At 42.9% G+C, this 14,285-nt stretch overlaps 1 protein-coding gene across 1 annotated transcript in view; it reads left to right on the top strand.

Annotated features, from left to right (window-relative positions):
* The window catches only part of SLC6A15 (solute carrier family 6 member 15), a 314,347-nt gene extending 301,981 nt beyond the window's left edge, over window positions 1–12,366 (top strand). Inside the window, exon 12 of the mRNA XM_086919649.1 lies at window positions 5,766–12,366. Within this exon, the coding sequence (XP_086775775.1) occupies window positions 5,766–6,152 (387 nt within the window). The 3' untranslated portion in view covers window positions 6,153–12,366. The remainder of the gene's footprint in view (window positions 1–5,765) is intronic.
* The last annotated feature ends 1,919 nt before the right edge of the window (window positions 12,367–14,285 follow it).

The raw sequence follows: 14,285 nt of genomic DNA, 5'->3' as shown, positions 1-14,285 counted from the left end.
TCACCAATCTCACAACCAACACATGCACACAGGCAAAACACAGCAAAGATGCATATTTGTGAGCCACACTGACAATGCAAGTGACACTACATGACGATCAGCGTGCCTGCAGTACAATCATCATGACGTCGTACACGCCAGGACACTAAGGTGGCTGAGTGTGGACCACATCCGGAAAGGAGCAGGTCACACTCTGACACATCCACGTGCACAAACAACCCCTGACATCAACAATACATCTGCATACAAGCAATGCACACAAGAACAAAAACCATCCAAGAGCACAAATGACCCAAGTCGCCAACATCTCAGCGCAGTAACAGCACAAAAGTCAAAGGTACACTGCCTCAAAGGGATAAGGGGCAGCAAAATCACTGCTGAACGGGCGAATCCCCCACAAGGCAGCACATACATAGCAATAACAGCACATCCACATTGACGACATTGTGGCACAAAGTGCAACACTTAAACTGCAGAACAGAGGGCACAACTGGGTCTGAAACAGGCCAATCACACCTGCCATAGCATGAAACTGTGGGATTTAAATGTACATGTACAACTACACATCCGTGATGTAGTCCAAATGTCCACTTTCCCGCATCACATATTCGGCTACTCCCAAACAGTCACAATGTACATTGTCATACAGTCTGTATGTAAACATGAACAATGCATCAACATACATGTCAACACAATGTCAAAATGTATCCCCCCTTCACATTGCAGAGAGATAAACACCACCACCAGCAGAGAAGACCAGACAACTCATCTGCAATGAGTTGTCTGGTCAGAAGGAGGTGGCCAAACGGGTGCGGGTGGAGTTTGACCTCATGGAACCCGAACTAGATCACATACGTGGGTGTCAAAGTCCCATCAGGCACCACTTACACTCCCCAACGGAGACCCACACTGCAACCGAGACACATGCATTTGCACATTTCCAGTACTGAATCACACCCAGAGCCCGATATAATCATTCACACCCCCACGCTGGACTTGCATACGCCAGCCCAGTCCACTCCTCTTACGTACTGATTGAGGGACGACAAAGCTACGTGTCCAAGGTTTCACCCGCTGCCTGTGGTGACATGTTTGCATCCGCTGTACACAGCACAATGTAATGTTGTAGGGCCCAGGGCCCTCATGCATTCATTTTGACCACACGAACACACTCAGGTAGTTTGTGGAACTGGCTACGGGCAAGTGCGCCCGGCACCTCTATTGCCAGGGTCACATGTACAGTGACGCCTGTGCTGGATGTGTGTGGGGTGAGTGTAAGCCAGACCTCATGGAGTTGTTGGGGCTGGCAACAACTTGAACAGTGATCACAATTAAAGTGGAAACAAAAAACAACAGCATAACAGAAGCAACTGCGAAGCATCTTGGTGGTTGCCGGAGCAAGTACAGAGGTCACCCAATACGCAATCTGAAGGGTCTGTGAGTTGTAGTGCACTAAGGTTGGGGCGCCAGAGCTGAGCGTGCTCATGTGAACAAATTGTCTAGCATTGTGTCCTTTCGGGATATTCCTGCTGCAGCTGCAGTGGGGTGTGTTACACCTGCATCATCTTCATCATCGTCCCAGGTCTTCCACACTGCCTGAGGTGACATTGCTGTGTGAGCTGTCCACAGCACAGAACTCAATCAGAAATGGCCCATGAGTTGTGTTGCACCTGAAGAGCTGAACAGTGTATCAAGCTGATGATGGCACCCATGACTGGTGTGAGCAACTCTGGTAGTCTGGCAGTAAGACACTTCTGACTCTGGCACCTATTGTTTGGAGTTGGTCCTGGCAGAGGTGGCGTGTGTATCCTGCGGTGATGCGACATCCGGGCAGGACTCAATTTGATGTGTGAGCCCAGGTGGACCGCAGTGGAGGCCGGAGGCAGCGGACAGCGCAGGACCACATACACATGGCGTTGATGACCCCCAGTCCATCGACCCAGAGGTCATCCAGTATTCTATCAGACAGGGTCCATGATTGAGCTGCACAGAGTTAGTGTGCCCAGATGCACTGCGACCGGCACAGGCACACCGCCATGGGACGGTGACTTGTGGTGCACTGAAGTAGGGCCACGTGAGCTGAGCGGGTCCTCGTCGATGTCGAAGGTGAATGTAGCGGAGGGTTGCGGGGGACAGTGGAAGGTGTCCTCCAGGGCATGACGCAGAGGGCAGAAGCCAGCAGGAAACAGCAAATGGAGCAGTGAAATGCTACAGCCTCGTTTTTACCACCAAGTCAGTATCACCGGAATGATGATGAAGACAACCCCCAGTCCAAAGACTGAGTCACAACCAAAGTTCAACCAGAAAGTGTCCATGGATGTCAGGGCACAGACTTAGTGGCACCGGAGTTGCAAGGGGATACAGTCTGCGATAAGGCATGTACAATGCAAAACTCAGTTCCAAATGTGTGACCTACTCAACCGCAGTGTAGGTCCAAGGCAGCGGTCAGCAGGGGGCCACAGCCTTGTGTCGGTGGTTAGTTACACCAGAGCAGTTTTTGGCAGTGTTCGATCACCTCTGTAACAATTATTCTTTTTTCCTCCAGACTCAAATGCGTCGTCCTCTTACACCTCTCCTTGTGTGCAATGATATGAACTCTGCCATTGAGAAATCCAGACTTGGTTCCGAATGTGTGACCGACTCGACTGTAGTGTGGGCCAAAGGCAGTAGTCAGCGAGGGACCACAGACATGTTTGGTTGGAATGCTATACACAGACTTGGAGGCACCACATCAAAGGGAGTACAGTGATATCAAACGTCCCATGAGCATATGAACTCGGCCATCAGGATATCAAAACTCAGTTCCAAATGTGTGATCTACTTGACCGTGGTGTAGGCCGGAGGCAGCGGTGGAGTACATAACGAGAAAGGAGTACAGTGGGCCTGTGTTGCGGAGGCCGTGATGGTCGGGGGAGCCTGGCAAGGTTGCGGGCCTCGTGCTTGGAGCTTGCACCGGCACGTGGTGGGCCCTCTTAGAGACAAACCGGTGTCGGCAGGTGAGCAGTGAGGCCTGGGTGCACAGGGCGGCCAATTCGGGTTTAGGGACAGGCAGCCCGGGGTGCAGCAGGCGCAGAGGATCGCAGGCAGCACTGCTCACTGTGACGGCCTTGTGGCGGGGTGGGAGGGGCCACCCTGGCAGACACGTTGGCCATTCCAGAAGAGAACCACGCCCAGAGCTACGTGCTTTTTATTCACACCCCTATGCTAGCCTGGTATACGCCGGGCCAGCCCACTCCGCTCATGCTTACAGGGGGGGACATAAGAAGCTACATTTCCGCGATCTTCCCCTCTGGCTGGGGTGACATGGTTGCGTCCACTGTCCACTACACTCCAAACACCAGCAGTGTAAGCCAACATGAATATATCTGTGGTCTGCATACTGCAGTCTGTCCAGCACATCCTGCCACACTTGGCATTGTGTACATTCTCATTCATGCGTCACTTGCCTTCTTTGCACATGCCTGGTTCCCACTTCTCCCCACATTCTGCTATTGTGTGGCTGGGGTGCCATGCCGTTGTTGGCTCAATTACATGGCTAACCTGTGTTACCACAGTAAGTTGTGCTGTTGTGTCTGGTGGGTGGGCATGTTGTTTTGGCATGTTGTGTGTAAGTTTGTAACATGTGCATTCCCATATTTGTGAGTTGCAGGATTGTGGAGTGTGTTCATTTGGTTCTTACCATTGAGCAGAGCATTTCGGTGGGTGCCATCCGGGAAGCACCGGTTGATGTTGGACTGTCGTAAGATGTAGGTATCATGCACATTGCCTGGGTAGTTGGCGACAACATTGGAGAAGAGTCCCTGGTGGGCCACTAGTGCCTGCACATTGATGGAATGTGTGTGCTTTCTGTTGCAGTAATTGTGTACAGTCTCGGCAGGGTGCATAAGTAGGACATGTGCGCAGTCACTTGCCCCAATACGTGCGGGAAGCCAGCTATGGCGTAGAAGCCCTGCTTGGTCTTCAGCTGTTCCTGTGCAGTGTGGGGGAAGTGAAGGTGCTGGGGTACCAAGCTGATGTTGGCATCCAAGACAGGTGTGATGAACTTTAATAGGGCTGGCTGTGAGACTCCTCCGTCTCTGGCAGTTGTTGGTTGGAAGGTACCAAAGGCCAACAGATGCAGCACGGCCAGCAGCTTTGTCTGTGGAGGGATGTTGGTTGTCCTCTGTGTGGGTACCATCAGTATGTGGGCAATGATGTTCAGGATGCGGAGAATGAGGATGATTGTCCTTATGAGCATGTAGTGGGCAATGACAAACACCAGCAGTGAAGTGAATGCCAACATGGATATGTATGTGGTCTGAATACTACTGCATCCTCTTGTGTTGGGTCTGTGAGGCTGGTACGTTTTCTGAAGGTCTGTGGTAGTCCTAATGGGGGTCCGGGGGGGGGTGGCGAGCCTGGGTGTGTTGGCTGTGGGTGTTGTGGCCCTCTGGGGATAGCTCCCATGCAAATGTTGTTCTTCAGGTGTGGCTCTGTCCTGGGCTCCCTTTTCTGGTGCAGGTTGTAGTCCGACTTTACACCAGGTCAGATCAGGTGTTAATTTCCTGCTGCTAAAGGGCCTTATCGCCTGTTCGAGGATCTTATCGCCAATCTGGCTGGTCATTGAGAATGTTGCGGAGTGGTGTTGTCGTGGATTTTTGCACGGGAACGCCTACTCTGCATCTCATTAGTGATAGTTACCGGGGTCATCTTTGGCGTTGTTTTTGGCGGCTACTATCGCACGTAAACTGATGATATCGGCTGTTAGCACCAGCTTGTGAATGGGGCGAAAAATTTATCGCCACTTCGGCTGCAAAAAAGGGCCGTTAACTCTGCGATAAAACCTTAAGGATGCACCCCTGCTAATGTTATCTGCCCATAGTCCTGGATTACGAGCGGTTTTATAAATAACACCTATTGCATGTGTTGTCCTGTAAATGGGGCAAAACATCAAGAGGTTTTGATTATTGTACTAAATTTTACCTGTTCGGCTAATTACCACACTCCCTGCCCCCCTTAAATCCCAGTAGTGTTACCTGCTGCAATTTAACAGGGATGGTTGATGTTACGCTTCTGGCAATTATCGGGTGTGATAAAGTCTGCACCCCTCATAAGGCAGACCCTGCTCAAACAGGGGTTTGTGCAGGGGCCTGAAAAAATCTGGTCACTGATAATCGAGGCCATAGAGTTGTGTAAAACATTGTCAGAGTTCAAAGCTCAACTCTCAGATGTTTTTCATGAAGAACTGAGGATATGGAATTTTGCTAGAAATGCACACTAATAAATAATGCACAAAACAGCCTGTGATCTTTTGGACTACTTTGAACACACCATGCAGCTTCAATGTGTGATGGGATATGTAAGGAATAATAGAAGAAAGGCTTAGTGGACTGAGAACAAGAATTATAATAATAACTATTGTTGTGATACTTTTTGTTTAGTTTGTGATCAATAGTCGGAATATAACTGTTTTTGTAACATGTAAAAAACTGAACCCCCCCTCAATTAGAATAAATGATTTACACACACCGCCTATTCCTGCATTTAGTTTTACTGATCTTTGCCTGTGTACACTTATTTATTGCAATCATACTAAATGCGCTGTAATGAAGCTAAAAAGAGCACTGGCATGGGAGCATTTTTGGGTTGGGAAGAACTGCCACTGCCATCCATGAAACATGTCCATTGAGTGATGTTCTGTTTTTGCTTTCCAGTTCTTCACTGGTTGTGTTTTATTCTGATGAATACTGCTGTCTTGGTAATTCTGTTTTTCTTGAACCTTTCAGGCCACAGAAGAATTCAAGATCTATCCAACATGGGGAATAGTTCTTTGTATGTCACTGATAGGGGTTGCAGTACTGCCTGTCCCTATAGTCTTCCTTGTTCGCATATGCAATCTTATTGATGATAGCTCTGGTGGACTGGCTGCGGTTTCTTATAAGCGAGGACATATAATTAAAGAAACATCTAATCTGGAAGACGATGATGCCAGTTTGATTCATGCAAAGATTTCCAGTGAGATGCCATCCCCAAATATTGGCAACAGCATTTACCGGAAGCAAAGTGGATCACCAACTCTAAAAGTTGACACTGCCCCCAATGGGCGATATGGTATAGGATATATAATGGATGATATGACAGATATTCCAGATATGCCGGAATCTGACCTATAGCAGTAAAATGTGGTGATGTTAGTGTTTTTGTTCATATTAATGAACATTAGCTGTGGTAAACATAGCATACCATAACTTTTGAAAGTGTAGTAGCAGCAGCCCAGGTCTGCAGTTTTAATCCAAATTTAAAAGATAAATTGCCTTTAAACAAAAGATTGGCCCTCTCTCCCCCTTTTGCACTGAAACTAATTTTTAGTAGGGAAGAATGAATACCCTTCACTCCCCCATGTGTTTCTCAAGACAGGTTTATTTTGTATTACTATGCAGTAAAATATGCATTCGCCCATAAAGGGCCTGTGCTTTTAAAAATAGCAGGTGAATAATCCTCAAAATTATTTCTAGAAAAATCATAATTTTGTATAGTGACCCACCTCCCAAGATATTATCAAATCAGACTTCCTGTTTCACAGTGAAGGCTTACATTGCAACTGGGTTTCCTATTTCCATCAGCATTGTTGGACTTGTGTCCTCTGTCCTGTTTCCAACAGGCTTTCTTCAACAGTGCCCACATTAAAGTTTATTTTTACGTTTAACCCATTCTAGTACCATGAGGTACCCCTGCTGCAACAAAGTGTATCTTAATGTTCAGACCAAAGTCTCCAAATGGTAGAGGGTCTGTTTTAACATCTATGCATATGCAATTCCTCAAAGGATGGGGCACCTTCTTAAGCCAGATACTTAGTAGGCTTAGTGTTTCATTCATGATAATATCTGTATAAACAAGTCTTGAACATTGGCTTGGGTTGTTAGGTTGCTATAACTTAGTCCCTAATCATAGTCCTATTCAGAATGTAGGTTTCCTCACCATAAAACCTTGTCCACATGTCTGGTAAAATCTAAGTCTGGCACCTGCTTCAATCATTTAATGCGCAGTGATGCTGCAGTGTTTTGTCTAATCAATTCTGGCATGTCCATTTAAGTGGTGTTAGGTTGCCTCTCTAGATCAAGTTCTCATCTAGCATTCTAGGTCTTCACTCATCTTGCTCTAGTTTCTACATAGGAATATGTCAAGTTTAGCTATGGACACCCCTGGTGCCTGGGAAATGGTTAGTGGATAAGGCTGCCTGCTTGCTAACCCTTATTTTTAACTTACCCCCTATATTGATCACCTTATAGTGCCAATATGAAGATGTTACTAAACACATGTGGCATTGCTCAGTCTTCCAACACATCTCTGGAGAGGGACATCTTAAATCTCAAACATGTCACAATATTACCGTTTTTCCTACTCTCCCCATATATTTCTGGGTGATGTGGAGTGGAAAGTAAGAAACAAAGCAATCTGTATACATTTCCAATGTTTTGTAGCATACAAGAGTGAATATATCTCCTGTAAAACCAACAATCATAAACAATTTCTGCTTCATGGATAGGGTATGTTCCCACTACTGTGTCAACAAAATGACAGATGCTGTGGGCAGTTAATCCGCCCACTGTAAGTGACTGATTCTTGATTGTGTACAGGATTTCCTTGATATGGTTTACAAGGTATTTCTGATAATCTACTTCCCTCAGGATCAGTTTTGAGTTTCACAACATCTGTCACCTGTACAGAAGAGCAAGTAAAATGAGCGCCTTTATGAGCAAGGGGATTTTGGAATGAAGAAGTGGGGTCATTGGCAGTCATATCGTTCCATTGTATGCTTTTTGTTAGCTGGCATTGAGTGATATCCACAAATAAAAGGATCCCACAGAATTGAAATTTCAAATCACAAAAACATCACTGTGCTTTGCAGCAATTTTGAGGACTCGCTAGAGGTACCTAGAAAAACATGCATACCTATCTACTATACACCTCCCAGAAACATCCATTCCTGCCAAAGTCACATTATCTACCATGAGAGGTTTGTAGGGAAGAAGCATTGGAGTAGGCCAAACCTTAGAGGGGATGGCATATGAGATCTCGATCAATTTCCCAATCTCCTACTTAGACTCTGTAATCCCTGCTGTTTGGACAGTTCTTTGACCGCTATATCTCATCCCAGTAGGATTCTCCTGTTTTTACCTCAAACTTACTGGGCCCCACTGCATATTCAATTGCCTTTGCAACTTCATATCACTGCTGTGACCTACTTGTTATTGAAGTCATGCTTTGAGGGTTTTCACAAGGAAAGAACTCAATTCCTGAACCGCCAGGTCACCACTTATGCTCTTTCAATTAAGAGTTTAGAGCCCCACCAACAAGCGTGGCAGAGCTGACACAAACAAACACTTCCTTAAAATCATTCTGTACAAAAGGGAAAATAAAACATCTGTAGTTCAATACAGATTCAGATTCTTTCTATGTATTTCACTAACTGTTGAATTGCAGGGCTCTAAAGGCATCCATATTCTTACACTGAATCCATATGCAGAGTTCACTGCTTTTTTTATTAAATCACACCTTCGTTTGTAGTCACATAAGTAGTTCTACCAATTATTTCATGCTGTCCTTGATCATTTCTGAATCTAGGGGAATACAAATCTCCTTCTGCTCTGAAAACTATTGCCTACAAGCCAGTTCAAGGTTGATTTTGACGATTTAGTGAGGGCTTTTGTAGATCAGAATCATTTGTCAATATGGAGAAATCAGTGCTAGTTACCTGTCAATTACCTGCTGTTTGGGGGCATTCACAAACCAAGAAAATAGTAAAGCTTTCATGTCTGCTCTCATGCTAAAATGTGGATTCCAGGAAGAGAATAAAGACAGGAGTGCCACAATCTTGAATTAATGCAGAACTAGTATATTGTTCATACAGAACCAATATAGTGTTTATACATGATACGTATACCTATCAGTGGTGATAAAGCTCAAACTCAATGTCAACATGTCACTCATGTATTGAAAACTCGTCCCAGCCCTTGCTGCAGGAGAAATCCTGATTCACCTACTCTTCCCATTATTCTTTGGTAAGTGGTACATTGGACCTATTGTGGGGAAGTCCTTTATGTTCAAATCTACTGTTTACCTGTATATTATGCTCATAAAGCTTTAGCACATTAACTAGCAAGACATTGGGTACAAATTTGTCATTAAAGGAATGATTGGGGGGTCCTTCCACAACCTTATGAAAAAGTACTGCCGTAAGTGGCATATTGTAAGAGGCCAGTAATCCCTGATTTGGTCAGTATGGGGAGTTTCCAGCCATCTAGAGTTACAAGGTCTCTGGGGAAAACTGTGACTCATCTGTTTTATATCGGATGTTCGGTTGGCTAAAAACAGGCATGATAATTTGGCAAAGCATGCAGGAATCGATGTAGAAACTTTGAATCCCACCCATATTGGTCATTTCCAGAGTTCAACATGAAAAAGGCCTGGTTTTCCCTCATCCCAGAAGTACCAATATCCAGGTTATCAGTACGTCTGGGTACCTGAAGACCATTGAACCCTGCATCAGCTTTAATCAGTGTTAAGTAGTTTTATTCAAAGTAAAGCTGGCATTGCTGAGAAAGACCTAAACTATATTTTAGTTATCTAGATTAAGACTTCATTTGTGCATTAAAATACAGCTGAAGTAACAAACAAGGAAGCTAGACTTTGTACTATCACACTACATTTTGAACTACGGATTTGGTTTTTAATCCATGGCTCCAGATATTTTGATATAGTTTAGTATGCTTTGTATTAACGTGATAGTGAAAGGGTAGGAAGTGGAAGCCGGTCGGGTGATAAAAAACAAATGTAACCATCGGATGTAGCAAGAGAAACTAGTGACACGAGAAGAAATTGGTGACAGGATAACGGATAATGCTGAAAGGAGCCACGAGGCAAAATGGAAAGTGGGGACAGTATTGTGTTATACAATATGGAAGTAATACAGTATGAAATTGTATCATTAATCTGGGGAGACAAAAGACACAGGTATGGTTTGGCCTATGACTGAGTTGTACAAAGCCCAAATAATTGGACTCCTTAAGTGTAAACTTTTCTGTCAGGAACAATGGTTCACCTTTGGTACATTGGGTCAGACAGCAAAGCTTTGTTCAGAGAAATGCATGTGATATTTCTGCAACAACCTCAAATCAACAATACAATTACGAAATAACGAATTAAACATTTCCTTGCCAAATCAGTAAATAAGAAAGAAATGAAGGTGGAAAATGTCACTAACACAGGTATAGGAATTATGAGCGATTGCAAAAGCAAGAACACTTCCATAAGAAACAGTAAGAAAGTTAAAAAGAATATCAAACTCTTTGATGTTGTAAACTGATAGCCTGACACACTTTGTGGAATGACCTATGATGGAGCTCATCAGTTAATACGTTGGTCGATTCACGCAGCGCAAAACTATTTCCCTTAGGCTTAGCAAAAGATTGTTAGTAACAAATTATAAGTGGTACAAGACTGGTACAGTAGAAAATAAGGAGTCCGCAAGAGAATGTTTTTTCTTGATTTTTTTTTACTAAGCAATCCTGCTGTCGCCTTAAACTGAACTCAAAAATAAGAATCTCCACGTGAGATAAATCATGTTGATAAAGCCATCTGTCATCTTTTTTTGACAAGGCTTTTTAGTTTGGTTTGGTCCTCCAGTGCAGAATTGTTCCAACCTCCAATTCTTGGGAAAGCTCTATATCTTTCGTCCTAACTTTCTCTGTCCTTGTCCTTAGTAGCTGCTGTATGTTTTGTGGGAAAATGTACCCCAGAGTCCCATTAACCACAGAAAAAGAAAATACTATCAACGTTACTCCCTTATGCATATGTGTTCCTCTGTACCAATAACTCCCAAAGCTGGACCAAAAACTCCAATCACGAGTCAATTGCCAATCCTATATCTGTGCTGCTTCCCAACCTTTCGTGTCCTGACGGACCCCACTTCTGCTGAAAAAACTATTTATAAAGAGATGTAACTTGGAAGATTGGAAATAATGTTAACTCCCTTTCTGAGCCATGTGCAGTCCAGCAACTGGCCTCCTCAGCCTGAACTGTGATGAGGTGTCAGAAATGAAGACTAGGTCGAACAACAGGAAGCCAGCCAGGAATATAATTGTTCTCTTGCTAAACGCCTCTGCTAAGCCTAGACAGGGTATCTATAATAACTTAAAATGATAAATAGTATATGAAATAAATATCTAACATTGCCATCAAATTTCTAAGATGGATTACCTATGGAATGTTAATGTAAATTCTGTAACCATCTCCCAACATAATTTTGCAAATAAGAATTCTTTTAACCAATTTGCATTTTTAAAAGTAGTCTTTTGCAGTCTGCTGTAGGCACCATGAGGTTTTATATACTTTAATGTTTTAAATACAAGTAACGAAAATACTTCTTCAAGTCTTTGTCTATGCAGAGCACATTATCTGGAGCCAGACTAGCAGGAATCTGTTTATTCATAGGTTAAATACAAGATACCCAGAGCAAAAAAATTAAAATAACTCGGCAAAAAAGTTGGATTCTTTAAAAGTAGCAAGTTAGGATTTATAGAAGAGGAAGGTGGCTGCCCAATACCCCATTTACACAATTTAACAAGGTCAACATAATGGTGGCATAGTTTATATCCCTAGATCTATGTCATTTACAGTTCTAGGGCAGTGAGATGACCGCAGTCTCATTCTCCATGACCGCTAAAGTTGAGCAAAAACATAACTATGCTTTTTGTATGAATGGAGAAGGAAGAAGAAATAGTGGGCGACGAAATGAAGGGTGAGGGAAGAAAGGAAGTGGCATTGCAACTGGATGAGATAATGCCATACAGCATGATGAGCCAGATGAACTACCATACCACATCACAGGTAACCTTGTATATAGACGCATGCATGCATACACCAGCAAAAGGACTGGGGATCTCAACTGGGAATGCAAAGGACAGACATCGAGGCCTTGCAGGGCGATAGTGGCTTTTGGCTGCAGGTGAATGGATGCAGAGTAAGCAATGTAATAATATCTGTACACGTGGCACAGTTGTATGGCCAATTATTGCTCTTTTAGAAGTCATACGTCTAAATATATACTCATATTTAATATTCCCAATAATAAACACAACCTATTACATTTTTACTAAACACATCAGCACAATAATAAACGCATTCCAATTGTTTTTTAAGCACAGTCAAGCCATAAATACTAGTTTTTTTAAATTTCCCTTAAAACAAGTGACTTATTTTCCAGAATCGCAACGCTATGAAAATGTTGTACATGAATAAACAAACAAGAGAACAGATGAACAGGCTGCCCCAGGTGCAGTCCTGAAGTGTGCAAATGTCTTGGGTACTGATGTTGGGCCCGATTCATAGAATGAACTAAAGACTAAATCCTAAACTGACTACTATTTAGTATTCACAGAATGCACTTACTACTTTCGGCATTCACAAAGTGAACTTACTACTTTCGGTATTCACAGAATAGATTTAAGACTACTAACTTTACGTCCGCACTCGGGCCAGAAATTCCGGCCCGGAGGCGGAGTTTCCGGGCCGGAGTCGGAGTTTCCGGCTTGGGGCGGAGCTAACGGCCCGGAGCCGGCCCGAGTGCGGACGTAAAGTTAATTGTCCTAAATCTATTCTGTGAATACCGAAAGTAATAAGTTCATTCTGTGAATCCCAAAAGTAGTAAGTTCACTCTGTGAATCCCGAAAGTAGTAAGTGCATTCTGTGAATACCAAATAGTAGTACGTTTAGGATTTAGTCTTAAGTTCATTCTGTGAATCGGGCCCGTCATCATTATTGTTGGTGACGCGTATGCAGTCCGGTCCAACATGAAAATGTGTGGTACAGGAGTACATCAGTGAGGCGCTATCGCGAGCCTACTTGCATCACATATTGTGTGTGCACACATGACTTTACCGTGATGACAGTGTTCCCGACTGTGAGGTCTGTGGTAGGTGGTTCAGGAACAATATTCATCTTTTCAGCAAGAGAAAGAAGATCTTTATTCATGGCATGGGACAGAATTTTCACGCAGTTGTTTCTACCTTTTACCACTAAACCAAGATAATGAAATCACAAACATTTAGCAGCTTGTATGTAATGGAAGTGAAATCTTTAAAAAATATGCCCACATGAATTGTGTACTGCAAAATTGAGAATGCTGTTAGATAAAGAGGTTATTTAACATTTGTATCCGAGATGAGATCGCTTGGGCTGACTGAATGTGTTACTGTTTTCTGAGCTAAAAACTATGCACAGATTTTTTCACTTTCATCGGTGGTTCTCGAAAAAGGCCAGGCCAATTATCTGTAGTAAATCTCAATGAGCGAATTGTTACAGGAAATGTTTCAAGCATATGCACCCTCATGTGATGGAACCAGTTCTCCAGTGACTTTATACTATCTATCCTCTTCAGGAAGATACACAATGTTTATAATTTTGTGTAACATCTGAAAGAAGCATCATTAACATGCAGATTGTGTTACTTTGGAGCAATGTATTTATTCACATGCTTATGTATTTTTATAAAATGTATTTTACCAGGTCTTCTGTATTTTTGAGCTTCAACAAGTTAAATAGTGTTTGAAATAATGTATCTTTTTACCGAAGAGCTACTTATAAATGACAGACATAAAATTAACTCATAGAAACCACAGTGCACCAAACTCAAATTCTAAACCACTGTCTTGAGTTTGGCCTGTAGATTAGTAGTGTATTTTCCTATTTGTCTTAGATATTGGCAGGCACATTGACCCCTGACAATACCAGCTTGAATTAATTTTTCTTTTTTAGAGGGAAAAGGCTATATAATTAGAATTTTGGACATATTCAAATTAGAGATCTCTACATCATTGCTGCCAAGTAAAGTCTCTCCACCTTTAGTAAACATTACTGATGATAATAACTTTATGGAAGAGGTACAATTGAAGGCAAGAAAGAAAAGAAAGAACATATGTATGTTCTCCCTGGCTGTACTGCAAGGTGTAGCAGTTGCCCTTGTTAGAAGGCAGTGCACCGGTAAGCGACCAAGAAACTATTTAGTGTGATAAAATTAAATATCTTATCATGGATATTTTAAGTGTTGTAATTGATATTGAAAAAGTAGCATTCAAGGTCATCACATTCAATGTATGTTGCTTTTCAAAAACATTTCAAATGTTAAATGCTAAACCAAAAATACTCAAAGAATGGTTTTAATAGACAGATTATTCTGCATTGACTACTTTCATAAGATTGCTATTCATTTTTATTGTAGTTATAAATATCCATACTGTATTCCCTCA

Source organism: Lissotriton vulgaris, chromosome 1_1 (genome assembly GCF_964263255.1).
Source record: "Lissotriton vulgaris chromosome 1_1, aLisVul1.2, whole genome shotgun sequence".
NCBI lineage: Eukaryota > Metazoa > Chordata > Amphibia > Caudata > Salamandridae > Lissotriton > Lissotriton vulgaris.
The sequence above is the reverse complement of the archived record's forward strand: the minus strand, read 5'-3'. Positions and strand labels throughout refer to the sequence as shown.